At 41.0% G+C, this 26,305-nt stretch overlaps 7 protein-coding genes across 7 annotated transcripts; 1 reads left to right on the forward strand and 6 right to left on the reverse strand.

The window, feature by feature from the left end:
- Window positions 1-323: 323 nt before the first annotated feature.
- Window positions 324-2,608, forward strand: LOC104813489. Its single transcript, XM_010541089.2, has 7 exons — window positions 324-506; window positions 604-665; window positions 761-844; window positions 1,163-1,217; window positions 1,760-1,895; window positions 2,228-2,278; window positions 2,416-2,608. Exons 1-7 carry the CDS (start codon window positions 401-403, stop codon window positions 2,513-2,515), a joined length of 594 nt encoding a protein of 197 aa, XP_010539391.1. The 5' UTR covers window positions 324-400; the 3' UTR covers window positions 2,516-2,608.
- Window positions 2,609-2,623: 15 nt separating this feature from the next.
- LOC104813488 (60S ribosomal protein L31-like) lies at window positions 2,624-4,334 on the reverse strand. The gene is made up of 3 exons (XM_010541088.2): window positions 4,246-4,334; window positions 3,877-3,999; window positions 2,624-3,051 (listed from the first exon to the last, which is right to left on the reverse strand). Exons 2-3 carry the CDS (start codon window positions 3,957-3,959, stop codon window positions 2,772-2,774), a joined length of 363 nt encoding a protein of 120 aa, XP_010539390.1. The 5' UTR covers window positions 3,960-3,999; window positions 4,246-4,334; the 3' UTR covers window positions 2,624-2,771.
- A 100-nt stretch (window positions 4,335-4,434) lies between these two features.
- Window positions 4,435-6,874, reverse strand: LOC104813490 (protein EFFECTOR OF TRANSCRIPTION 2). Its single transcript, XM_010541090.2, has 3 exons — window positions 6,668-6,874; window positions 5,723-6,094; window positions 4,435-5,621 (listed from the first exon to the last, which is right to left on the reverse strand). Exons 1-3 carry the CDS (start codon window positions 6,767-6,769, stop codon window positions 4,626-4,628), a joined length of 1,470 nt encoding a protein of 489 aa, XP_010539392.1. The 5' UTR covers window positions 6,770-6,874; the 3' UTR covers window positions 4,435-4,625.
- Window positions 6,875-8,312: 1,438 nt separating this feature from the next.
- LOC104813491 (receptor-like serine/threonine-protein kinase ALE2) lies at window positions 8,313-12,845 on the reverse strand. Its single transcript, XM_010541091.1, has 14 exons — window positions 12,791-12,845; window positions 12,565-12,693; window positions 12,080-12,472; window positions 11,909-11,995; window positions 11,748-11,837; window positions 11,540-11,659; window positions 11,282-11,452; window positions 11,051-11,188; window positions 10,820-10,906; window positions 10,343-10,714; window positions 9,978-10,259; window positions 9,514-9,903; window positions 9,155-9,398; window positions 8,313-9,060 (listed from the first exon to the last, which is right to left on the reverse strand). The coding sequence occupies exons 3-14, from the start codon at window positions 12,426-12,428 to the stop codon at window positions 8,409-8,411; spliced, it is 2,982 nt and encodes a 993-aa protein (XP_010539393.1). The 5' UTR covers window positions 12,429-12,472; window positions 12,565-12,693; window positions 12,791-12,845; the 3' UTR covers window positions 8,313-8,408.
- Window positions 12,846-15,362: 2,517 nt separating this feature from the next.
- On the reverse strand, window positions 15,363-18,798 carry LOC104813492 (nucleosome assembly protein 1;3-like). Its single transcript, XM_010541092.1, has 12 exons — window positions 18,573-18,798; window positions 18,425-18,468; window positions 18,122-18,217; window positions 17,752-17,844; window positions 17,440-17,527; window positions 17,292-17,353; window positions 17,015-17,199; window positions 16,755-16,932; window positions 16,624-16,667; window positions 16,268-16,463; window positions 16,116-16,133; window positions 15,363-15,655 (listed from the first exon to the last, which is right to left on the reverse strand). The coding sequence occupies exons 1-12, from the start codon at window positions 18,616-18,618 to the stop codon at window positions 15,587-15,589; spliced, it is 1,119 nt and encodes a 372-aa protein (XP_010539394.1). The 5' UTR covers window positions 18,619-18,798; the 3' UTR covers window positions 15,363-15,586.
- Window positions 18,799-18,952: 154 nt separating this feature from the next.
- Window positions 18,953-20,734, reverse strand: LOC104813493 (30S ribosomal protein S16-2, chloroplastic/mitochondrial-like). The gene is made up of 3 exons (XM_010541093.2): window positions 20,475-20,734; window positions 20,312-20,357; window positions 18,953-19,448 (listed from the first exon to the last, which is right to left on the reverse strand). Exons 1-3 carry the CDS (start codon window positions 20,605-20,607, stop codon window positions 19,229-19,231), a joined length of 399 nt encoding a protein of 132 aa, XP_010539395.1. The 5' UTR covers window positions 20,608-20,734; the 3' UTR covers window positions 18,953-19,228.
- A 200-nt stretch (window positions 20,735-20,934) lies between these two features.
- Window positions 20,935-22,732, reverse strand: LOC104813494. The gene is made up of 4 exons (XM_010541094.2): window positions 22,604-22,732; window positions 21,812-21,974; window positions 21,664-21,716; window positions 20,935-21,487 (listed from the first exon to the last, which is right to left on the reverse strand). The coding sequence occupies exons 1-4, from the start codon at window positions 22,641-22,643 to the stop codon at window positions 21,144-21,146; spliced, it is 600 nt and encodes a 199-aa protein (XP_010539396.1). The 5' UTR covers window positions 22,644-22,732; the 3' UTR covers window positions 20,935-21,143.
- Between the last annotated feature and the right edge of the window lie 3,573 nt (window positions 22,733-26,305).

Consider the following 26,305-nt stretch of genomic DNA (forward strand, 5'->3'; position numbering starts at 1 on the left):
CATTTGGTTTAAGTTTTTTTAATCATTTGTTTAAAAAAATAAAATCGGATTTTTAAACCAACCCGAAGTCTATTGTACCAAATCCAACCAAACTCGATGTCCGAATTAATCTAAGTCTGAAACATTTCGGATCTGAAAATTAACCCAAATCTAATCATTTCTCGGGTGAAATTGAACCGGATGAGAGAAGAGAGGTACTGGTTAAGCAGCAATGCTGGTTATATGAAAACCGGACCGGCTTGTGAAATGGTGGGAACAAAAACCGGACGTCGTTTAAGAATTCCGGGTGATAAAACGCTGCGTTTAGTAATCTGTACAGCATTTTCTTCCTTTCGCTTCGATCTGAGACGGAGACTTGTCTCGGTCACCTTCGTCATTTTGAATCCGAAAAGCAAAAGCTATGAAGAGGTTGGCGAGAAAATTGCGGCGATCTCGCCGCGAAGATGATGAAGAGTTTGTTCTTCCTACTCGGGACGATGTCGATTCCCGCCCAATCGATACTCAAGGTCTTCCTCTATCATCTTTCCTTGCGAGAATTTTCGGAGAAATTTGTATAGTTCATTTGTAGTTCATAGCAATCTTTCGAGTTTTTTCGTTTCGCAGAACAAGAGGAGTTTGTCCGGTCACTGGAGAAAGCTCAAGCTCAGCAAAGTCGGCAATGGAGGGTGTGACCGATGCACGAAATTGCTAATTTTTACGCGATTTAAGACTTTAATGTCGTCGTCTGAATTATGTCTTGCGGTTTACCGATGTTCTGTAGGGCGTATTTTCGATTCTTCTGCTTCTCTTTTGTGTTTTCCTCTTCTACTCCATTTTTCAGCAGTTCGTATCTCCTTGGGAACTGGTATGGTGTATCTCTCCTCCTGTCATTCGTTTCGTTCGTTCTTTAATCTTAATAGCATATCGATTTGGTTTTCTTGTTCCGAGATGGTTTCTGAAAACTCGGCAACCTTATTTGTTTGATTTGATACGAAGAAAAAAATGGAAACTTCGGAGATTTATGCAAACATGTGTCTGTATCCCTACATGTTCAAAACCGTCTTGATTGTATGAACATATGTTATTGTACTTGTACTCTCTCTCTCTCGCTATATATACACACACACATACACACGATTGATATTTCATGGGTTCTTTGGTGTTATCATTTCTTTGTGAGCAGCGGTATCATGCCTACTTCATGGAGGATCTCAAGTCATGGATGGTCATTTCAGCTGGTTTGTTGTACCTTTGTGCCCTTTAGCCTGTGATGCTTTATTTTTTTCGTAATTAATCGGTGATAATGTTAGAGCCAATACTTAGAGAGCATGATAAGATTTTTTGTTATCTTTTCTACTTCAACCATATAGTCATTCTATAAGAACATTGATCTCATGCAATGCAGTGATGTTTGTACAGGCAATCTTTTGGTTGTAGGGAATAGGTACAACCTTCCATAGGAAATTAAATCAAGTAAAGAATATTGTAGATGGAGAGAAAGTGAATGGTGTGCTTATAGATCTCAGGCATCTACTGAACATTTTTTGAGGATGAGTTGCTCAATTACTTAATTGCTAATTTTCTGGCCTGCTAGTTATTAAGCTATGTACCACCGTGTTGAACGTGCTGCCATCAGAAAACTTAAATTTGGGCATGTGGTTCTTGATTATCCATTTAGTCCTATGTTTTTCATGAATCGCAATTTGTTTTCCTTGTTCTCTTTCTTTACTTTTGATCATGTAGTTGCTTACTTTGACTTACTTGTTGGTTCATATGTTAGAGTGGATGGCTATCTTTGCTTGCTCTCTCTCAATTGTCGGGCTAGTGGACAACAAGAATGATCACAGACGGTGGTACTGGTACTCTTGTGCTGCTGGCTCTGCATTGGCAATCTTTTGGCTTTATTACATGCTGAGGTACATCGGAATTTCATCGTTTTCAGTTATTAATTTATCTCTAATCTACCTCCATGGATTGGATTACCATTGGTAGGTATAGAAGAAAGCTCGACAATTGTTAGTTTCAACATATTTATTGTGGTAATTGACTTCAGAATTGAAATATAATGTATTCCTGTGGTATAACTAAAGCCGCACTCGAATTTATGCTGATCAGTTGTTATTACTTTAAACCTGGATCTTTATCTTATCTACAAATTCGTATGAACGCATAGAACAATAAGATTCTTTTCCTCTGATATATTTTCATCATTGCTCTGCATCTCATTTCATGATTCTCGTCCTTATAGGCTTCCAAAGTTCCGGTGGGACGTTATGTGGCTTCCGTTTGGTCCACTCGGGTAAGTGCATATGACCATATGTTGTGGTGGTGGCATCATCATCTCTTCATCTCTCTCTCTCTCTCTCTCTCTCTCTCTCTCTCTGTATACATAAACCTTGCTTAATACCCCATTGGTCTGGAAATGAAAATATGCAGGGGAGCTGGAATCTGCCTTTACGTGGACCGTGTACTCGAGGAGTCATCCGAGGAAGTGACAAAACTTCGAAATTACATGTACGCTTATAAAGCTCGGTAGATTAAGGTGTAGCAATTTTTCATATCACCTAACCAAATGTACCAAGGTAGACAAACACTTTTTTGGAAGAACCAGATTTTGTTAAATTTTCAACCGGACAATAAAGGATTCTTATCAAAATCTGCAGCACATAAAGATTAAACAGAATCTTCACTCGAATAACTTCGTACGAAAGTCACTACGGCGTAAAAACAGAGGACGAGACTTTGATGACGCAACAAAAACCAAAGACTTTCAAGCTTACAACTTTTCTGATTCACTCGTCCTCGTCGATGACCTTGGTGCCGAGGCCGCTGAGACCTTCAGGGGGGATTTCGGCAACGGTGACGAGGGAGTAGAACTCGTCCTTTGCATCTTCGTCGTCGTTCCTTTTACGGGCGATGCGGACACGGATCCTCCGAGGGACACTTCGGATGCCTCTGCTCCATATCTGTTTGTTAAGCTTCACGTCCACCCTCACGTCCTTTGTCCCCATCGCTTTTTCTGCAAACTTCCTAATCTCCTTTATCGCATTCGGAGCCTTCTTCTTGAATGTGCTGCGCAATTCAAAACTCTCATATTATTAATCAAACGAATATACAGTGATGATGAGATCCCACATTCAACAAAGAGAAACAAACAGATGATCAAAGCAAGTACCAGACTAAACTACAACAACAACAAAAAGAAACTGAAAAAAGATTTGAGTGCATCAATACGACAATTACACAACATTCTACGTAGTAGAGTGGACATTTTTACCCGAGACCTGAAGGTACCCGATCCCACAAACACTCGGGCCATGGGTACTCGCCACGAACGCGAGGGAAAACAGGTGCAACGAGGTCAGAAACTCGAGTCAGGGTTTGAGTTTAGCTTTTTCTGAACTATCCTATAGGAATAAAATTACATTTATATCCCTACTACCTCGTGCATTTACAACAATAGCAAATGCAACATGGACAAAACAAGACGGAGGAACTAATGCAACAAGGATTCCAACAACAGGAACTCCAAAAACTAGGGATGGTCATTTCAGGGTTTGGTTCAGTTTCATTTATTTCGGTTTATCCATTCAGTCTTTATATTGAACTCGTCTCGGTTCAACTCCAATTCGGTTTTTATTTATATAAATTATGATATTCTAAAGAAATTCTAGATTTTTCTGTCGTTTTACATTCGGTTCATGGTTTTCAAGAATCATATCCATTCTTTATTTTCTAGGGTACCATCAAGTGGTATTCAGTTCGGATCAGATTTGGCGTAACCGAAATGAAATGTCCACCCCTACCAAAAACCAGACTATACCCACATCGAGCCATTGATAGCGAAACCGAGGAGCTAATGCAAAATGACTGAGGAAAGAAGAAACAGGAACTCACCAGCCATGTAAGCGTTTGTGGAGATTCACGGTGTACTCTCTGGTGACCACCTCCTCCTTTCTTCCCTTCGTCTTCTCCGACATCTTCTCTGTCCCTTTCTGTCTCCTCCCTCTTCAACTGTACCTGCGCGTTTATTCACGCCAAATAAGTCATTCTCCGTAGATCTTACCACAGTGATTAACTATAACGCAAACAGCGTTTGCTTATTCCTTCATTCAGCCGCCGGGATTCGAAGGAAGGCGAATGAGCAACAACTTACATCTCCATCTAAGATTTTCTCGAAGATCAAACACGCCATTGATAGGCAAAAACCGAAACGCCAAAAGAGAATCGAAAGCAGGAGGAGCTACAGAGACAGACTGAGATTACCTTCGACTCGAGGAACGCCGAGAGACAAAGGCTACGGTGGAGTGGATGGTGAGGTTTATATATGAACACAGTTGAGGATGATAAAAACCCTAGCTCTGTTATATGGGCCCATTAGTTCTTTCAAGCTTTTTCTTAAATTATTGGGCCAACAATCTCTAGGCCCATTGGAATCCGCGACGATGTTTTTGTCAAATTTTCTTTGCCCTTTTTAGTAGAATCTCAATTAATTTATTACAGACAAAAAAAAAATACAACCTAGACAGTTACAAAACAAAGTAAAAATCCGGTTTTGTTAAACAAACCAATCAATCTTGCGGTTCTTAACCGGTTTGGTACAGAAAACCGAAACTAAACTCTGACCAAATGCAGTCAGTCAGTCATCAAGAGGTTATTCTCATCCCCTTGTGCAGCTCACATCTCTTCCGTCCCTTAACCGGAGATCCCTCGCACACCGAACCATCATATAACTTAACGCCGCAAGTTACCTGATTTACGCCCGCCGGAGAAATATTTTCCGGCGAAGTTTCGTCCTTTGACATTCTCTCTTTGTGCTGCCAACACCTTCTGCTTCCCTTAGAGGGACTTCTTGTGCAAGGCGAGCCACTCTTCGTTATCGCTTCGCAGAAGAGAGAGTCACTCTTCTGGTTCAACTCCGAACACTTTCCCGGGCTGGATTTCTGGTCCAAGATGTTCTTTTCGCGCTCTGCATGGTTCAACAAGAACAGAAAGGCATTGATCCTCATGCCCTTGTGGGATTCACATCGTTTTCTTCCTGAAACAGGTCTGTTACTGCAGGTTTCCCCATCGACAAGTATCACCCCGCATGTGATATCAGACTCTTGATGATTTTTCCCGGGTGAAACCTCACACATTTTATGTTTTTCGGGAGAGGGTTTGGGGGAAACCCGGCAAATTCGTTCTCCTTTATGCTCTGTGCATCTCTTTCTTCCTTTGACAGGAGTTTTAGTGCAAGAAGTACCATCTTTCAGTATGACTCCACAAACAGGACCAGAATCAGCACCAACAACGTTATCACTTGTGTCTGAAACCGGCTGAGGTCTGTTCCGGCTGAGTTTAAGTATTCCAGAGAGAAGATTACTACTCTTCTTCTCCTTTTCTGTGTCACCTTTCAGCTCTCTCTCCTCGGCAAGAATATGCTTCTCTCCTTTAATTTTGACACCGACATGATCCTTGGCGAAAGAAAATACATGCATCCAAGGAAAACGTTCGGTTCTTTTGCTCATAAACTTATGGTGGCCAAGTTTTTCGAGCAAGTCTTGATGGCGACGTTCCCCATTACTACCTTTGTTCCACGCATAATCAAATGTTCCCAGAAGCAGTACCTCTTTTACCTCGGCTTCCCTCTTCGATTTCATCTGACAATATTTTCACAACAGATAGAAAGTTTCAAACTTCACAACTAGATGAAATTCATATACATATACATACACACAAACAAATCAAAAGTCTTACTTACCGGTGCCCATCTGTATAGAATGGAGCCACCTTTCGAGAATATATCTTCAAACAAACCTGCGGTCACAGCCTTCCTATCCAGAGATTCATCGAGTTCACAGCCATTGTTATCGCATGTGAGGTTAACATTTTTCAAATGGGCACCTGATCTTCCATAACACTGGAGCCGGGATCTGACACTCTCGGCTTGCCCTAGATAGGCCACGAGGACATCGTGTGAGTCAACTTGCCGGGCCTGGTCATGGCCGATGATCCCTACACCGAGCTCGTATAAACCCGGACAGGATTTGCAGGGCAGATTCTGGACTCTGTATCTTGTGGCACCGTCTTTTCCGTTTCTGAAGTCTTCCCAGTCATTGGATCCTATCAGAACCTGCATTTGATTTTTGAAATGGCTTAGCAGTGAGCCGAGTAATGAGAACTAAAGACTTGGCAAATCGTCTTCATTCACTTAAAAACTTGCTGATGTTATCTTGTGATAGAATCTGGAAAATACGACAAATGGGATCTCTTGACCAAAATTCATGAATTCAAAGATTTATCAGCTAAAATCATCTCAAATTTCTGGATACCCCCAGCAGTTTTCCACAGGATCACAGATCGATTCAAACCCTTAAACTCGGAAACTTCAGATCCGAGAGAGAAATAGTGCCAGAGGAAACAGTTGGTCAAAACTCAAGTAGTTCACAGAATTCAAACATTTGACAGAATTACGAGTCCAAGTGCAGGAACGGAAAGAAAACGAGGAGCATTAGATGTCAAAGCTGAAGTCCTTGGACAAAATTCCAGAAAATCCCTGACTAATCAAATCCCTAAATCAACAGAAATTCTGCAAATTTCCAAAATGGGTTTCAGCGAAAACACAGATACGATCAAACCCTAATCTCAAAAACACAAATTGCTCGGGATCTGAGGAGATAAGAGAAGGGAAATCTCGGGAGAGGACCTGCCACTTGGTGAAGATAGGGTCGTGCTTGGTCTGCTTGTAGTCCTCTCTCTTGAACATGGCGTCGACGACGGCGAAGGGAAAGCCGTCGCCGAACTCCATTTACCATTAGGGTTCGAAGAGACCAGAGAATATATGACCGTTAAAGACTTTTTCTTTCTTTCTTTTTGATCAAAGAGGAAGAAAATCTGCCGAGAAAACGATGTTTATTAGAGACGAGAAAGCTCTCTGAGGCGAAAATCTTAGTTACCCGTTTAACCAAAAAAAAAATCTTAAAGTTACCGTTGGAACAGTGGAAGCTTATCTGATAAGATTCATGGATTCCCATCTCAATCAATTGGCATTATAGGAATTGATTAAAGAGTAAACGATACCATATTAACCAATTGTAAGACAATTTAAAATATCTAAAGTTGTTTCTGCTCAAAGTTAATAATAAATAATAAAAAAAGAAATAAAATTTATAATACATAATTACATATATACACATACTTATTCAAATACGTCATTAAATATTTTTTTTAAAACTAATTATAAATATAAATAAAATTTTATAATACATATACATATGTATGTATGTGTAGGGCTGGGCGTTAAAACGGTATTTTTTCCGACCCGAAACTGTTGTTATTTCCCGAACGGTACCATTTTTAGAGAATCGAATTTTCCCGGAACCGAACCGAACCGAACCGAACTTTAAAAATCCCGAAAAACTGAATATTTTTAAAGGAAATCTATCATTTTTTTAATAAAATTCGGAACCGAACCGAACCGATACCGAAACCGAACCGAACCGAATACAATAAAAAATCCGATTGGTACCTATTTTTATAAAACCGAAAGAACCGAACCGATTAATTCCGTCTCGAACCCGAACCGTTTCCCGAAACGTCCAACCCTATGTATGTGCATATATTATTATTTATCATTATTTTAAAAAAAATATTTAATGACGTCTTTGAATAACGGAAACGGTGGCAAGACGCAGCATTTTCTTGACGAGGCTCCCAGACGGCAGAAGTGTATGTGTGGGGGTTAGCCCTTTTCGATTAGGATTCGGAATCATACGAAATCCCTAGCAATCGCAAGTTCCATTCACACGAGCTCGTCTTCAACGACGACATCGCAACCTGAGTAAGCTTTCTGCCTATCTTTGTGCTCTCTGCTTCGTTCTGTGAATTGTGTTCTGGGGTTTCCTTTCTTGATGGAATTGCTCTAGGGTTTCATCTTTCGGTCTTTGATTCTGGTTTTCTGGTATTCACAGTGAATCCAGCGGCTGAAAGCTTCAGAATTCCAAGGAAAAGCTCGAGAAGTTCGAGGGACAAATGGATAAGATCAGTTCCTTGCCTGACGAATTGCAGCTGCGGATCCTTTCGTTCATTCCAACAAAAGATGTCGTGGCCTCGAGTGTTCTGTCCAAAAGATGGATGTCTATGGTGTCGAAAATTGACATTGATTGCGACACTCACAACGCTGAGCGCGCAAAGTTATCAGAGATTGTTCATAGGTGTTTCCGTTTGCAATTTGATTCAACTTGTGCTCCCGTAGATATTGGTACAAGGGTTGGAATTGCAGTTCATCGCCATGTTCGGACACTGGAGCTTGTTCTTTTTCTGACGAGTCAATCAGATTGCCGAGTAGTCTATACACCTGGAAAAAATCGTTACTGGAATTTCTTTTTAAACATAATATGTTCAAATTGAGAATCTCTGTTTCCGTTCAATCCCTAACACATGTTTTTTTAAGACCCGTGTTCGCTCAAGCTTCCAGTGGACAGTCTCCTTATTCTCTGCCAGAACTTCTTCCCTCGACCTGTCGTCAATGGACCAGAACTCGAATGTCTTCTAAACGAACCTGCCATTGTCTCTCTCTCTAACGTCCCCGAACCAGTGAACATCTCCGAAACAGACAGTCCCCTCTCCGTGTCAGGCTCCGACTCGTAGTTCGGTAATAACGGGTACATTGCCATCCTTCCTGAGCTTGAGCTCTCGACCCGAGCGTCGAAAGATTGTTCTTGTGTAGCCGAAGTTACAGAGTTCAGCTCCTTGGCTTCGTCGCATTCGTTGCAGACAAGTTTCAGGGCTTGGACCACCTCGCCCATGAACGGACGATGTGAGACTTCTGGTTGAACGCACATTGAGGCGATGGCTGCGACTTTGGCCACGCTTTCGAACGGGACACCGGGTCCTAAAGAAGGGTCTATGATGGCTTCGAGCCCTTCCCGGCTCGTGAGGAGAGGTCGGGACCAAGCCACTAGGTTCTCTTGTCCTGCCGGCTGAGACATGTCCACTGGCTTTCGACCCGTGAGGAGCTCCAGAAGGACAACTCCATAGCTGTAGACATCGCTCTTCACCAAAAGATGCCCGGTCATCGCATATTCTGGCGCTACATACCTAGATTCAGATCAGAATTGACAAACAAAAAGAGTCAGTTTTGACGATGATGTCGAAAGAAATTCGATACGGGTTAAGAGCTTCGATTCCGAACCCGAAAGTTCCCATGACCCGGGTCGATATATGTCTGTTTTCTTCATCCAATGCGGCTCGAGCCAAGCCAAAGTCCGAGACTTTGGGCGTGAAATCACGTTCCAGCAAGATGTTGCTTGCTTTGAAATCCCGGTGTATAACCCGCGGGCTCGAGTCTTCGTGCAGATATGCTAGACCGCGAGCTGAACCTAGCGCTATCCTCAACCGAGCCTCCCAATCGAGAGGAGAAGCCTCCTTATCAACACCTAGTACGAAAAAGAAAAAAATAATGAACGCCATTTCTTTATGCTTTTTGAGTAGATCAAGTCCGAAACTTCAGATTATCCATCAAAAAATCAACAGCGAGAACAGCTATGATACCGTGCAGATGTGATTCCACACTGCCGTTCGGAATGAGTTCGTAGACCAAGCAACGGTTACGTTCCTCCGTACATATACCAATCAAATTTACGAGGTATCTGTGATGAAGCCGGCTAAGCATCTCCACTTCAGCCAAGAATTCCCGGCTGCCTTGCTGGTCATCCCTCTTCAGAACCTTGACCGCTACTTCCATTCCGTCCTCGAGAACTCCGCTATACACACGCCCGAAACCTCCTTCCCCGAGAACCCGAGACCCATCAAAGTTATTTGTAGCTTTCGCTAGTTCACTCGCAGAAAACGTCTTCGCGGAGAGAGTGAATGGAGCAATACTTGACTCAAAAGACAATGAAGTGGAGCTGAGACGGCTTCCAGTTAGAGATCTTGCAGAACCTGAAAACCACAAACGTTAAATTTTCCAACTCTTCAAACCGTCAGCTCGTAGTAATGTCCGATAATCTGTTCACCTGATGGTTTTGAGAGAGAAGGTAATGAAGGCCGGGAAAGCGGCACACTTTCCAAAGGGTGATCTCTTCGTTTGAACAGAAAGACGGAAATGATGGCAAAACACAAACCGATCAAAGCAGAGGCCGATAGAACAATAACAGCAATGGTTCCACCGCTGAGTCCTTTATTACGCAGCTTCTTTGGAACATCGACCCCGAGGGGCTTATTTATCCTTCCCTTTCCTCCATTACCCGAAAACGGCCCTTCATCTATAACATCCAACGGTGGAGATGCAGGTAAACCTGTTGTAAAGACGGAAACATTTTTTTAGCACATTGCTAAAAATACGAGAGAGGCGGACCAAATAACCGAGAGAGTATTATACCTGGATAACGCACGTAAAGAACGTCATAGTCGCCAAAGAGTGACGAATCTATATAGACTTTCTTGCTAAAGAATCTCTGGTAAGTGAGCATCGATGTTGTATTATCGAACTTTTCTCCGAGGGGGACCAAATCAATGAGAACAATGGACTTGTCGGGTTGCTCACTAGCCGCATTAGCCCCCATGATACGAACTTGACTCTGCTTCATGAAAACCCCGGTGGCAACTTCTCGTGCAAATTCCGAAACCAGTGGGAAAAACGTATAAAGTGGGACGTTGAGACGCAATCCAACTTGCATAGGCCACACACAACCACAAGGAGATCCTGGAGGCGTATTTGTATACGGTTCCACACAAATAGTTGACTTGCAATCTGCAGGTAGGTACAGTTGAAAAACAGTTTTTACACTTTCCGAAGAGCGTAGAATAAGAAAGTCTTATCTTAGCCTAAAAACACGTAGAATAAGCGACTCTAAACCTGCATTAGGAGGAGGAGGAGGAAATGCTTGGAGAGGTGAACCGAGTGGGATCTTTGGAGGCCTTGATGAGGATCTGAAAGGAAAAGCTTTAGGAGAAATGCAAAAAAAAAAAGAAGAGGAATTTAGGACACTGAGATGTTTTTTTTTTTGTCAAAATGGGTATCGAAAACGAGATCTAGAAACATTATCTGGCATATTGCAAAAAGCAGACACGGAATCAGTAATGAAACCTTGCGTGGGAGTAGGTGATGGAGCAGGCGAGACACGGTGCATCGATGAAGAAACGGGAGAGTGAGAAGGAGAAATCAAAGAACCGGGAATGAGGGGTGAAGGAGCATAGTTCATTGATGGAGGAGGAACCATGGAACCTATAACAAAAATCATACAAAAAAAAGCATCAGTTCAACACGAAAACAATGAAAGCTCATCGAATGTTTTGAAAGTTATAAAAAGGCTCAAACCTCTATGTTTCGGAGTAGTGATATTCTTTCTGTCTTGTTGATGCCGAGGAAATGAAGGTAGAGGGGATGATCCCGGAGAATGTACATTACTCGGACGAGAATCTGATGGACCATTATGACGAGAGTGCCTCCCTGACTTTAGGGTCGACGGAGATATGGAAGGAGAAGAAACTGCATGCAAATACCACGAATTTAAATGGTAACGATGAGGAAGTTACAACAATATCACTCATATGTTATCCGTAATATGATAAATACCTTGATGTGGTACGGCTGGCAAGGGTTTGGAAACTTCATTTGGGGGCGCTGCAACCGGGCTTCCGTCATCCTTTCCGATTTCACTGGATGGTGGACCGTTTACAGGAGGAGGAGCATGATCTACATATAAGTATGAAACAGAGATTTCATTACATACAAACTTAATAGATTTTCACTGCAGAAGAAACCATCAGTAAGGAGTGGAAACCTGGTGAGACAGAGGGAGATTCTCTGGGAAAGACTGGGAGAATTGCCGGGGGAATTTTCGAAGATCCCTTTGTTGGTGATGAGGTGGGTACTGCAAAAGATTGAGAGAAAGCATAAGCGGGTATTTTCGCAAAAATGTGGAAAGTTATACAGACGGTTTACCTGGTGAAATGGAGGGTGTTAATCCCGGGATAACAGCGTGGGCGGCTGGAGGAGGGGTTTTAATCGATATCTTTGGCGGAGATGAGACTGTTTCAGAAATATGGAAAGCCAAATCTCAAGATCAAACACTGGAAATCTATCTATCGAAGAGAAGAAAGGTAAATGTTATACCGGGAGCAACAGGCTCTTCTATAGGAGGCTTGTGGTTGTTCGACGAATTTCTAGGAGGCACACTACTTCGTGTAGGCGGCATGGCTACCGGTGGCAATGTCCGAGGCGGCATGGCCATTGGTGGCAATGGTGGAGGAGCCATGGCCAATGGTGGCAATGGTGGAGGCATGGCCAATGGTGGCAATGGTGGAGGCATGGCCAATGGTGGCAATGGCGGAGGAGGCATGGCCAATGGTGGCAATGGTGGAGGCATGGCCAATGGTGGCAATGGCGGAGGAGGCATGGCCAATGGTGGCAATGATGGAGGCGTCAAGGTCAATGGTGGCAATGGCGGAGGTGGCACGGCCATTGGTGGCAATGGTGGGATATCTGCCGAGGGGGTGGAAACCGGGGCTGCAAATTAGAGCGCACACAACCTAAAGATTGATTCTTTACAGCATACAAGAGCTTTTACAAGGTTTTTCAACATAAACCCTAGGTGTTACCTGGTGCAATCTCTCCTGAGATTGGATGATTTTTCGGTGGATTTCTTGGAATAAACTCAGGAGGCGAAGCAATCGGTACACCTGGCTGAACCCCGGGTGGGTTCGTGGGCAAATCCTTCACAGGAGTTGCTGCATAACAAATCACACATCAATATACCACAACGTAACTACATTCACATTTGATCAGTGACCATATACATATACATATACATATACATATATATACCTGGAGAATCTGGAACTGAGACAACAGGCTCGCCCACCGGTGTCTTCTCGCCTGAAACACTCACCCATACCTTTCCAATGAACCGCTAGGTCTAGGCGGCAGAGAGACGTTTCCTTCGATATCTGAAGGCGGTGGAGCCGCTGGTAATGGAGGAACATTGCCGGATTTCGGGGATTCAGCCGGATCACTCGTTACTGGACCAAACCCTTTTGCAATTTCCGGCAATGGAGACGGTGGTGATGAAATCGGAGAGAAGGAATCCAATCCTGAGTTATGTTCAGACAAACCAGGAGAATCTTCAGCTCAAGCAATGTTACCACTTGACGAATCATGGATGGTGACCGAATCAAAGAGCTTTGAAACCTCGAATTTGAGTTCAATAGACGAGTAAAACCGAGTGCACAAACAGGTGATTCAATTGGATCAACATTCATGAATCAAAATCCATAATCCCAAATTCCAGTAAACAATAATCCATATCCCAAATTCTTTGACTAATCTATGCATTTGACTAAGTAAAAGTTCGCACTTTTTTCCCGCATTGGATCTGGATTTAAGCTCCAAGAACATTCACTAATGGAGTAGAGCTCATTGCTAAAACGACAGAACCCAGAAAAGAAAAATTATGAAATAAGCATCTAAAAGTCGAAAAGATTGCGGATTTTAGAAAATCTGGGTCCGATCCTAAACATTCAGACAGTGACAAAGCTTGCTTTTTTGGGGGCAAAACGGGAAAGATCAAATTACCTGAGGAAGAACGAACAACTAAAATCGACGAAACCAGACAGATCCTCAGGAGGATAATCAACATCTTCATTCCATGAACCAGAACCCAAAAAAAGAAAGAAAAATCGGAGAAATCAGCTTTCTCGGGTGAGGAGAAAAGCGAAACCCAGTAATAAAAACTGACGAGCAGGCTTCAGTCCTAAGCTGGAACCGAGAAGTCGAAGTGGGAGATGGAGAGGAATGGCTTCAAAAGCAAGAAGAAGAAAGGGGACAGGAACAGTGAGAAGGAAGCAAACAAGGATTACGAAACTTAATGGCCAAAAAGCACAGAAACGAGTTTTTGGTGGAAGAGAGAGAAGGGTAGAAATCAAAGCCCGGAGAATTTAAGCTCTGCAATTAACCTGTGATCACCATGTTTAAACGAGAACCGTTTCTCTTTTCTCTCTTAAAAGCTCTCAAATCTCTCTTCAGGGAGAGAGAGAGAGAGAGATTAGTTTAGGAGAAAGAAAGGTAGGCTTTTAAAGGTAGTGGGGTACTGTCAATGGAGGAAAATGGTCTTAAAACTAGTGGGTTTCGAACCATAGCCAGAAAAATATCATTTTTTTTCATCTCCTTCTATCTACTTGGAGTTGAACTTGATCTTTTTCGTTTTCTTTTTTTTTGTGACAAAAAAATAATTCCTTTTCGTTATAGACATCAAAGTTTGAATCATGTGCATAATGACAGATATTAAATTATAAAAATTCTCCAACTTTTGAAGCATAATATTTAATTTCAAGGGACTGTCATACACATACAGGGATCATGAAAAAGGGGAGTAGTCACATAAGAAGAAGAATTTCAAGTAAAAATGTCATATTTATAGTTTGATTATAAGAAGATTCATCATATGATCAGTTTTAGAATTGAAAAAAAAAAGATTAAATATTGAAAATTTATCTCAATACAATTTTTCACAATAAACAACGAAGATTGAAGATTCGAGTGAAGCATTCACATCAATTTCTATAATGTTTTAGAAGATTTAGTTCAACCGAATATCAAGTAAACTTTTAAATTATAAAAAAAATTTAATAAAGAATCCCCCTTTCATATATGATCAATACGTTCGAAAATGAATTGTATAGAAGCCGAAAATGGGGGAGGGGTTGCAATGATACCAAAAAATTAGGTAAAACAGTCAACTTTATACGAATGGGGTGTGAGCGATAATAAAGTCATCATAATATATATGAAAAAAAAAAAAGAGAATTAGACTTCAAGTTCAAGCTGTACCCATTTTCATTTTAAGCTTGGATAGCACAACAAAGACAAAAAAAAAGAAAGAATCATGAACTTGGGCCAACCAATAGCAGATGAGAATTTGCAAGAAGAAAGAAACTGCCAAAAAGTGCTAAAAGAGGCAAGAGGATTTGATGTCCAAAACCCTAATCAGCCAAAAACGGGTTAAAGAGGTGTGATTAAGGAAGATTCCTTCAGCGCACCGACAAAAAAAACAAAAGAAGGTGGCACTCGGTCGCATATACGACGGGACCGTCCGTTCATTAATATGGACGGAGAGGAAAGCAGTGGATCTTGATCTGACTAAAGGAGCGTGATGGGACACAGACCAGATTCGAGTTTCGGATTTTGTCGGAGACACTGACATTAGGCTTCTCTCTCTCTCTCTCTCTCTCTCTCTCTCTCTCTCTCTACGTGACATATATATATATACACACGCACATATATACGTACATGCATACATATATAGTAGTAGTGTACGCAATGACTTCCACTGAAAACCATGTGAAAAGATCTCAACCAACGGCCTTCGAGTGAGTGTGTGTGCGTGTGTATATATATATAATTCAGAAAACAAACATTTTACAAACTTTATATATGAATTGAATAAAACACCAGATTTACTCACTGTAAAAAATTCAAAAAAAAAAAACAAAGGAAAAGGCCCCCAAGAAACACTACTGACATTATATAAAGAGAGCAAATAAGTGATCAAATAACCAAAACTGCCACACTCACCCATACCTTTCCAAAGAACCGACTTTGGAATATATTTTCACTGCAAACCTATTACTGCTGCTTGCATTCAGGAGGTCTCTCGCCCTGCTGACCATCACCCAGTTGAGGTTTCCCTACAATCTGCATTCCATCCCCCCAAAAAAAAAAACAGAATTTCAATATGATCATAAACATAGGTTTTGATCTTTATGATATGCTTAGTCTAATTCGGTAGATTCATATAGATTCCCATCATAATAATTCCATAAAGAGTTGCCTTATACTCCATATATGTTGTTAGGAGGCCAAATCACAAGTCTGCTATTTACTGTTTCGACCTTAGGCTGACAGACTACTTATGATTCAATTTGTTTTTCACTTTAAGATTCAAGAATCTATGGCTCTGTTGGTTCTATACCCCACAAAGGCATGTTTTTTAGGGGTTTCGAGATCATACTCGAGCTAAAATTTCTTGTGTCAGTCTCTTAAATGTATGACTGGTTGTACCATTTGCAAAAACTTTTAACTAATGTAACTCACAAGTATTTTAGGCCTAAGTCAAGGAGATAATAATACTAAGAGTGAAAAGTTAGTTGCGTACCTTGTGTCCAACTGACGGCTGCAAAAAAGATATAAACCAATTTCAGTGTTTGTGGGTTGGAAATTTGGAATATTATAAAAACTATAACGAAAAAGAACCAGAGCATGGCAGGAAGAAAATAAACTAAAGCATAGACTTAGGGCACCCTTTACCTTCCTTGTCCTCTTGGTTTCTTCCTCCTCCTCCTCCTCATCCTCATCTTCCTCTTCTTCTTCCTCCTCGTCCTCATCATCATCCTCGTCAATATCCTCATCTTCATCATCATCTATTTCAAACTCCTCTCCCTGAATAGCCTCACCAGTAAACCATGAGATGGCATGGGGGATAATCTTGTCCCGGATTGTAGATCTGCAGAGAGAAAAGGATCCTATGATCAAATTTTACGAAAATATAACTATATAGAGGTTTGGAGAACTCAAATTTTATATGCAATTGGTTAAAAGAACCCATGAATCAATAAGCAAACCAATAAAAACTCAACAAACGAGTATATTCAAAGAAGACAAACCCAATGTCATAATCTTGTTCCATCAGATTTTGAAGTTCTTCGGCCTGCAGCAAAGAAGGGAGCAAAATTGCATAGTTAAGCTATATATATAATTGGAATAATTAGTTCTATGAGACCAAATTATGCCATACCCTGTCCTCATCGATGTCTTCATCCTCCACAGGAACTTGGGGAGGGTTGAAGAAGTTGAAGAAGCTTTCACAATCTTCAGTTTTAGTGATTGGCTTTGAATTCTTTGCACCTTTCTTAGGCTTCTTCTTAAGAATCTTATGAGTTAAGCATTTGCCAGGATACCAATCAATCTCTGTCCTGAAAGGAAGGGCAACAATGAGATTAGTGTTGAAATATTCTGCAGTTTATTCAACATTCACAGGACAGCTTCATCAGTTACCCAGTAGCCTTCTCGAGGAGAGGTTCATCTTCATCAATCATATGGTATGCCTTTGTCAAAACAGTGTTTTTGAAGTATGGATTTGGGTCAAAGAAAAACTCAAGTTTGAATCCCTTGGGTTCTTCAATTCTGCACCACTTAATATCTTTGAGATATTTGAGAGCCCCTTCATCACGCTCGGTGATCTGTTATCAAGGAAAGTAAAATTGTGGCCTTTTTCCATGTGACCCCTATAATCGCTCCATTATTAAAAAAAAACTTAAATTACATATCTAACCTCCTCTGAAATAACGTCGTTATTTTTCAGGGCAGTCAACCAGAAATTTGGGACTCCTTTCTCTGTAAAATATAGCAGTGGAACAAGCTGAAAGCATTATTTCAAGAAAGATTAAAACCAAACAGAGAAGGCCGTGTGATTTACTTACCTTCCGCAGCCTTTTCCTCCCCTTGGTCCATCTTCACGTCCTCTGGAGCTCCCTCAACTTCAATTACTCCATTTACAATCTCATAACGCTGTGAAAACCAGGGTGTCATCAAGTAAATTACAAGACAATACTTGAAAAAATGTATAGCCAACTCAGCTCAAATACATGGAAACAAGCAAGATATAGAAACAATGTCGCATTGTAATTGGAACAACAAGAATAGTTCTATAGCATACATAAAGCATATCAAGAACTAATGACTTGTAGGACCGATGTAAATGTAATATAACCTGGTCTCAAGCTACTAGTTACCTTTGAATACAAAGGCTGGTACAACTTTTGATACTTGGCTTCTAGGGCAGCTCTCTCCTCGCGGAATTTGGCCTCTAGTTCATCATGTTGGCCCTGCAAAGAGAAAAGACTAAACTTGAACTAATGTCCAATACTAGGCACTCATCATGTCGGCTTCCCTAGGAGAATTATCCCATAAATTCAAAAGGGTTGCCTATAAAAATTCAAGTACTCGCATCCATGCAATAAAACGTGTAAAGGGTGCAAAGCATTGAAAATCAGATCTAAAAGATACCAAATCAACTCAAACCAGGCCACACCGGATACAAGAAATATACAGAAATAACCTCTAATCAAACAAAGTGTGAAACAAAGTCTCCCTACTACTAACCTGTATCTCCCTTAGAACATCAACACGTCTTCTCACTTTAGGAGGCAGATTCTCGAGCAAATCCGAATGCTGCCCAGCCAGATCCTGCAACTTGTTCTGCGATTAACATATAAACAGGTCACGGGCTCACACTCCACGGCATTGCCCAGGGAAACCATAAACTACATGCTATTAGTTGAAGACGAAAGCGATTGAAACCAGAACACGCATAATGCTATGAACAAAGGCCAAACCGAATGCAAAATTAAAAGCACAATTGAAATGTTTACGGGCAAATCAGTCAAATAATAGGGAATGATTCACCTTGAGAGCATTCACAAGACCTGCTCGATCCTCATCTTTAAGAGCTGCGGACAAATTCAAATCACAGTCAACACTCAAGACCCAATACGAAAAACTAAACGGAGAAAATGGAGCAAGCAGAGAAAGATGGAAACATTGGAAACTTTACCGGCGGTGATATCGGCGACACTGAAGTTGTCCTTGTCGTTGCTCATTCTCTGAGGACCGATGAAAGGAAGAAGATATCAGAAGGGCGGTGTTGAAGGACGGAGAGATGTGAGAGGAGACGAGAGGGTTTTTGGGAGGCGACTAGGGGAGAGAGAGGGGAGAGAGAGACGTGGCTTCCTTTAAATCGAAAACCTAACAACCGCCTGTTTTAAAATTCCCCTCGGTGGCAGTACCTTTCTTTTTAATCAATGATAACTGAAATATCACTACATTTTGAGACGGTACTTATAACATGTTATGTAAATAAATGCATGGATACACCCTATGATTAAATTCCATTTCCCCTCTAAATATGAAATTTCTGAATTCAGAATAAAAGAATAGCAAATAATTCGATATTCGTTTATAATATCCCATCATAATTATATTATTTGCCCAAGAAAAATCCAAACACCTTAGCTCTCTTTAAAACATCAAATTATATATATATATATATATTGCCAAGAACCGGCAGGTAGAAAGAACCACCAAGCATTTCCTAATCCATTCCCCAGATAGGAGCTTCTTCTTCATTACCAATGTTATGTCCTCACTCATGGAGATGGATCCAACTGGCAAGCTTACACTAAAACTGTGAGACCAGGACCTTAGAAGAAACTATGAGGCATCATCATCATCATCATCATCTTTAGACTGGGTATCGGTTGTGGGTTTCTCTGAATCCAAGAAACGACCTGTCATCGGGTCAATGGGGCGAGTGTCTCGTGGCCCGCCTTTACGTCCCATTGCCACCATTGGAGGTGGCGGTAGTACCCCTGCCCTGAATAAAAGCCGTTGGACAGGCTCTGATGGTTGAGCTCCAACAGATAACCAGTACCTGCACCACAAGAGAGAAGCCATTTCTTAATCCTATGAGGCATTACTGTCCTAAAATTACCCCCTTTTTGTAATATTCACCATCACACAGAAGAGAAGTATGTCGAGCTTTGAACTTTGAAGGTGGGTTTCCTTCCTAAATCAGCGGTTGACTGAAATTCAGGATGTCTGCAGCTATAGGTTTACACTTTTACCCAACATGGGCGGACTCAAGACTTCTACTACTTGCTGGCTTACTCTACTCTAAGTCCAGCTGAAGAATTACTAAATGTGTCCGCACGACTAGGAAGAAACTACTCTGTAACGAATCATGATAAGATCAAAAACGACCATTCAGACGGTATATTCTCAACTTTGGACAGAGAAACCAGGTAAAGACGGCACTAATAGAACGAAACAGCTCTTGCAGGAGGACCGACACCTTACTTGGTGTCATATCACCGTAGACTATGACAAATGAACAACTGATAGTCCAGCTGAGATAAACCATTTTCCAAGGGCAGCTAGCTGATCAATGGCTAGAGCATTATCTCCATAGAATGGAACCACGCAAAAACCAAAACATCAGTGCCCAGAACAGGAGCAACTCATATTCCAACATAAACTGAAGAAGCAAACATTCCAAAGAGAGAAGAGTTCAAAATGCATAGCATTGCCCAGCTCGAAGAAACACGTTACTAACAAAGCTCAAAAGCTTCAGTGTAACAGTATCCTAAATCATCTAGCACTACGAATTCCGGAAATAAACAACTTTGCGAGTGGATTCAGAGACGTTTCTTACGAATTCAACCCAAAAGCTACCGATCTATCGCCAAATCTAATAATCTATAATAGCAATCCACATATTCAGGAAACTAAACTTACTTAATCCGATCGAATTTCAGGCCCATTCTCTTTCCACCGTCCTGCCCTGTTCACATCCAAATACCGAAATCGAGTGAGAACCCACCAAGAGAAAGACCGAACTAATACCAAGAGGCGTGGACACAGTACATATATACACACGATACATGAGTGCCTGCATTACCTGGCAAAGGGTTGAAATACCCTAAGACCTCGAGGTGTTTCCCATCTCTCGGCGATCTGCTGTCAGCGGCCATGACACGAAAGAATGGCCGATTCCTGCACCCGAATCTCGATAATCGGATCCGAACCACCATTTTCGTCCCCCTCTTCTACGAATCTAACGGAGATGAAAGGTTCGAGCTGATCCGATTTTTGTACACGGAAGAGAGAACTTGAATCACTTCGATCGATGGATTAGGGCTCAGGGGTTTTTGGATTCTAGTCCCATACGACGCCGTTTATATAGACGCGTTTCATTTTTTTTTTTAATTTTTTTCAGCCTTCGTGGCCTTTGACGACGCCGTTGAACCTTCTAATACCAAGAGAAGCTCTGCCGCTGCAAACCCTCTAATACGAGGAGAAGCTCTGCCGCTGCAAACCCTCAGATACGAGGAGAAGCTCTGCTGCATGTGAACATAAACTTGAACCAAAAATGGTATCGAAACAAAGAAAATGTGACGACAGAGGAAAACAGAAGTCGGAGGAACCAAGAAGATAATGGATGAACTTTTAAATGAACATTCCATGAATCTCCTTGAAAACAGTATGATACAACAAAGAGTCATTTACACTTTTGGATCAAATTCATTGTTCTTCATCACCATGGACGAATATATATATACATATATATTCAATCCTTCTTACCATCACCCCAAGGATGGCAAATTTTTTGTAAGCCTTTACCGAGGGAGCATCCGAATCCAGCTCTTTCCTTTTCCGGAGAGGAAGACCGAGAACCGCCTGATTCTTTCTCCTTCTTCGGCCGGATCACATCCACTATGGCCTCGATTTCCTCCTTGGCTCTCTCGAAAACGTTTGGACCTTTCACTTCATCCACTGGCGTGTTCTCGTCGATATCGTCGCTCCTTCCATGAGTTTCCTTGTGATGATGAACATGTCGATGAGAATTAGGTTTCTCCTTGTGCGGGTGGAACAGGGAATCGATCAGGTTCGGTTTCTTCATTCCGTTGTTCTCTGCCAACCAACAAAGTAAAATGCTATTCATATTTGTATTCAAGCTTAAACATAAACCGTGTTCTGTTCAATATCAAGATTTACACTACCAGTGAGTTTATTCCACCGAAACCAGAACACAATAATTCCCAAACTAATTCAGCATGTAATGATGTAAATTAGGAACAATAACGAACCTGAACCTGGCTCCTCGGATTTGGATTCAGATTTGGATTTATCAGACTCGGCCCTGCAACATCATGTCAAAGCAAGCAAAATCATCATCACGCAAGCACAGAGGTCGCTTTGGAAGAAGATCAAAGTTGACAACAATAAAATAAAAACCTCTTGTGTTGATGAATGGCCCCGATAACAGCCTCGATCTCCTCTTTGGCTCGTTCGAACACATTGGGTGCTTTGACATCACCCAACGTTGTGTTCTCATCAATGTCCCGACGCATGGATTCGTGAGTTTCCTCGTGATGATTATTCTTTTGTTGTTTTACACCTTTACTCGACACAATAATCCGTTTTATTCACATGACCACCATAGGATTATATCTCTAAATTCTTAGAACAGAACATGCAGCTTTCAACTAGTTGCTGGAAAGACAAAACGAGACTATTGATCTTCTAATTCTTCAGATGCTATAGTTTCCGATGAACAGATGTAACATAAAACTGAATCATCAAGATGTGACTGTTCATTTGCCACGATAAATCACTACCCAGAAACTGGAATCCTACAAGATTTGATCGTTCATTCGCCACGGTAAACGACTATCCGATTCCAAACCCGACAAAATTAATAAGGATACTTGAACAGACAAAGGGCTTCTGCACATATCTAATCAATCCGTTGAAAATTACAGACGAATTCGATAAGATCAAACGATTTGTTCAATTGTTTATATCATTCTCTTCATTCACCTTCTTCTCTCCATCCAAACAACTAAGCATCAAACTATCAAATCCCAACTCTCGCCGTGCCAAATACCGAATTCTCAATTCGTTGAATCGGAAAAAAATCGGCCAGTTTCGGATCAAACCACTGTAAATGGGATCAGGCGCTAAAACGAGACAATCGCATCGATTAACATGTGATCAGGCGCTAAAACGAGAAATTGAAAACATTACCTGTAGAAGAATGATCAGAATCCGACTTCTCACCAGTCATCTTCTCTTCGAATAACAGAAAAAAAAATAGGGATTTTGGTTGGATTGGTAAGATTTTTTTCCTTTCCCGGGAGAATATCCGATAGACACGAGTTTCCTTCTGCAGAACACAGAATATATAGATTGGCGTCTCGGCCAGCATGGATTTGTTAAGCAGTGGGGCCCACCATACGAATATTCACATTTATTAAAATTTAAAAATAAATGACTTAATGGGCCTTATTTTATTCCATCTCGTGGGCCCATATGGCCCACCACACAGCCCGTATGTACTTTTTGTTTGTACACGATAATATAACATCGTATGTATTTAGAGAAATAAAAAGTTGACAACAATATTGAAATGTTTGTTTGTTCATAGTAGTGATTTTAGTAATAATATCTATCTCTTAGTAATTAATCGAATTTTAGTAGAATCATCGATTGTTATTAGATATTGATCGTGAATATAATCATCGTATTTAATGTTTGGTCCGATCGATCTTTGTAATTGATTTCGATTCGACTCGAAATCATCGAAATTCTTCGGTCCAAGCCCAAAGAAACTAATTTTTCCTTCTTTTTTTTCCATGCCCTCGGATCGCGAGATATATATATATATATATATATATATGACGCATGTTAGAAATCTGGAGGAAATCAACGGAAAAATGAGAATGAAATCGAACCGAGGGACCGGATATCTCTTCAAGGCGTGTAGACACTTTCCTAAAACCGTTATTCCGTCCGTTATGAGCAAGGACTACCGGAATACGATTCTGAAATACAATGAAGAGAAATACGTTCTAGAATTGCTCGTTCAAGAACGCACAGACAAGGAAACGTGAAGAAGAAGATGAACGAAAGCTTTCGGGAGAGTTTTTGCAAGAAACTTCCGAAAGTGCTCTCAAAATCTCTCAAAAATGAAATCAATATCGTACCCAACTTATTCTGACATCTTTAGTATATAAACACCAAAGATCATCACCAAAAGTTGCAAAATCTGCAGTTATTACGCGAAGAATCGCATCAGTTCGTATATAACTGTCATGTTCCGAGTTACACTTGACACAACATGAAGTACTTCTCACAGACTTTTGACTCAGATCGAGTTCCACCTGACACGGGCCGTGTCAAATTTCTGTGCAAAACGAGTCTTTTCTCAGACAATCAACATGGTCCGAGTTAAATCTAACACGGACCGAGTTACATTTCTGTAAAGAAAATTTCGTTTTCGTCATAAAGACTGAGTTCTACTTCACCCGAGTTGAGGTATACCTCACTCACAAACCGAACAACTTTACTGCCAAACACATATGTGTTTCACCGATCCATATTATATCATTTACGAATATTTAACTCCTCCACCATATCCGTAATACATATAACTATGAATCTCTTGAGAGATTAATATTAAACCCCATTCATTTACTCTAAAAATACCAACAATCCTCCACCATTTTTAGAGTAAAATAAGCAATGGACAATCAAGCAATTAATCATTCATCTTCACAATTCTGCGCATAAATGAAAGTGTCTTTACGATTGAACTTCCACTTAGTGTAATATACAACAATAGACTCGAATTCCGTAGGTGTCGCTAACGATTGAACCTACGTAATCCTAGTTGAGCTACCATGTATACACACACACAGAATCAATACATTTCCCTGTATATCTTGACACTATATTGGCCATGTGTCCATATCCCCTTCACAAGCACATAGATATCGAGCCACCAACATCTTGAAGCGGCCACACTTCATGCTCGCATAGGTGAATTCTTTCAAATCGTGCTCTGCAACAAAGCACTTTGTCAAAGAATTCATTAAGTATAAAACAACCTCTTTACGTTGCAAACCAAGATGCTTACCTCAGGATGATTTACTTCTAAACATCTACAACCACATATTAGAGGATTTAACTCATTGAACTCAAGATCTAACGTTGTATTAGACGTTAAGTTGAGATTCCTCTAATTGTGATTTAATTAATAGGCCCAAGACCCATCCCTATAGTCATTTTGCGCAGCATGTCCCTCGACAAACTCTTGGTAAGAGCATCAGCCAAGTTTTGTTTCGTACGCACAAAATCCACCACTATGGCCCCGTCTTTTATAAGACCGTTTACATAGCTATGTCGTAAACCAATGTGTCTAGACTTTCCGTTATATACATGGCTATATGCCTTAGCCAACGTTGCTGCACTATCACAATGTATTGTGATAGGCGATACCGGTTTAGGCCATAACGGTATCTCGAATACCAGATTCCTTAGCCATTCTGCTTCTTTTCCCGCAGAAGCTAAGGCAATGAATTCTGACGCCATCGTCGAATCCGAAATGCAAGTTTGTTTCTTGGAGGCCCAATAAATCGCAGCTCCACCTAGTAGGTACAGCCAACCACTCACCGAGGCATGATCCTCTTCACTAGAGTTCCAACTCGCATCCGTATATCCTTCTAACACCGAAGGTTGACCCGTGTAGCGAAGACCGTAATTTATGGTCTGTTTCAAGTATCGAAATACTCTCCGTACAGCATGCCAATGATGTACGCTTGGGTTACTAGTGTACCTACTCAACTTACCAACCGCGTATGCTATGTCGGGTCAAGTGCTAGTCATAGCATACATTAAGCATCCAATGACACTAGCATATTCAAGTTGAGACATTGGTTCTCCTTTGTTTGCTACTAATTTAGCATTACAATCCATCGGTGTAGAAACCGGAGTACTATCGTAGAGATCAAAACGTTTTAACACTTTCTCAATGTAGTATGATTGAGAGAGTGAAATCGTACCGTGATCTCTCATTATCCTAATTCCAAGGATAACATTCGCTTCTCCTAGATCTTTCATCGAAAACTTCGATGACAAGAAATCTTTTGTTTTCTTGACTTGCTCTAATTCCGTACTGAATATGAGCATGTCATCCACGTATAAGCAAATAATAACCTCATGACCATTTTCGTCAAACTTGCTATATACGCATTTGTCTGATTGATTCAGACGAAACCCGTTAGCCAATATCACCTCATCAAACTTTTGATGCCATTGTTTGGGTGCTTGCTTTAACCCGTACAATGATTTGACTAACTTGCACACTTTGTGTGCTTGACCCGATAAGACGAAACCTTCTGGTTGCTTCATATACACCTCCTCTTCAAGATCACCATTTAAGAATGCCGTCTTGACATCCATTTGGTGAATTACAAGATTTTTTATCGAAGCAAGAGCGATCAATAATCTTATCGTAGCTATTCTAGCTACCGGTGCATATGTATCGAAATAATCGATACCTTGTTTTTGTCTAAAGCCCTGAGCTACTAGACGAGCCTTGAACTTATCAATAGTTCCATCGACTTTCATCTTCTTCTTGAAGATCCACTTGCAACCAATCGGTTTACAACCCGGAGGAGGATCTACTAAGATCCAAATGTTGTTGCTCATGATAGAGTCCATCTCATCATTTATCGCTTCTTTCCAGAACGTGACATCTTGCGATCTCATCGCCTCATCATACGTCCTAGGATCTCCCTCGATATTATACGTATAAGCGAGCTGAGTCACGATTGACTCATTAGTACCTTCCACCAGGTACATCTGAAAGTTCGGACCATAAGACTTTGCTTTCCTAATACTTTTACCTCTACGAGGTTCACTTGGTCCATCCTCTTGATCGATTGT

Source organism: Tarenaya hassleriana, unplaced genomic scaffold (genome assembly GCF_000463585.1).
Source record: "Tarenaya hassleriana unplaced genomic scaffold, ASM46358v1 Cleome20, whole genome shotgun sequence".
NCBI classification, from domain to species: domain Eukaryota; kingdom Viridiplantae; phylum Streptophyta; class Magnoliopsida; order Brassicales; family Cleomaceae; genus Tarenaya; species Tarenaya hassleriana.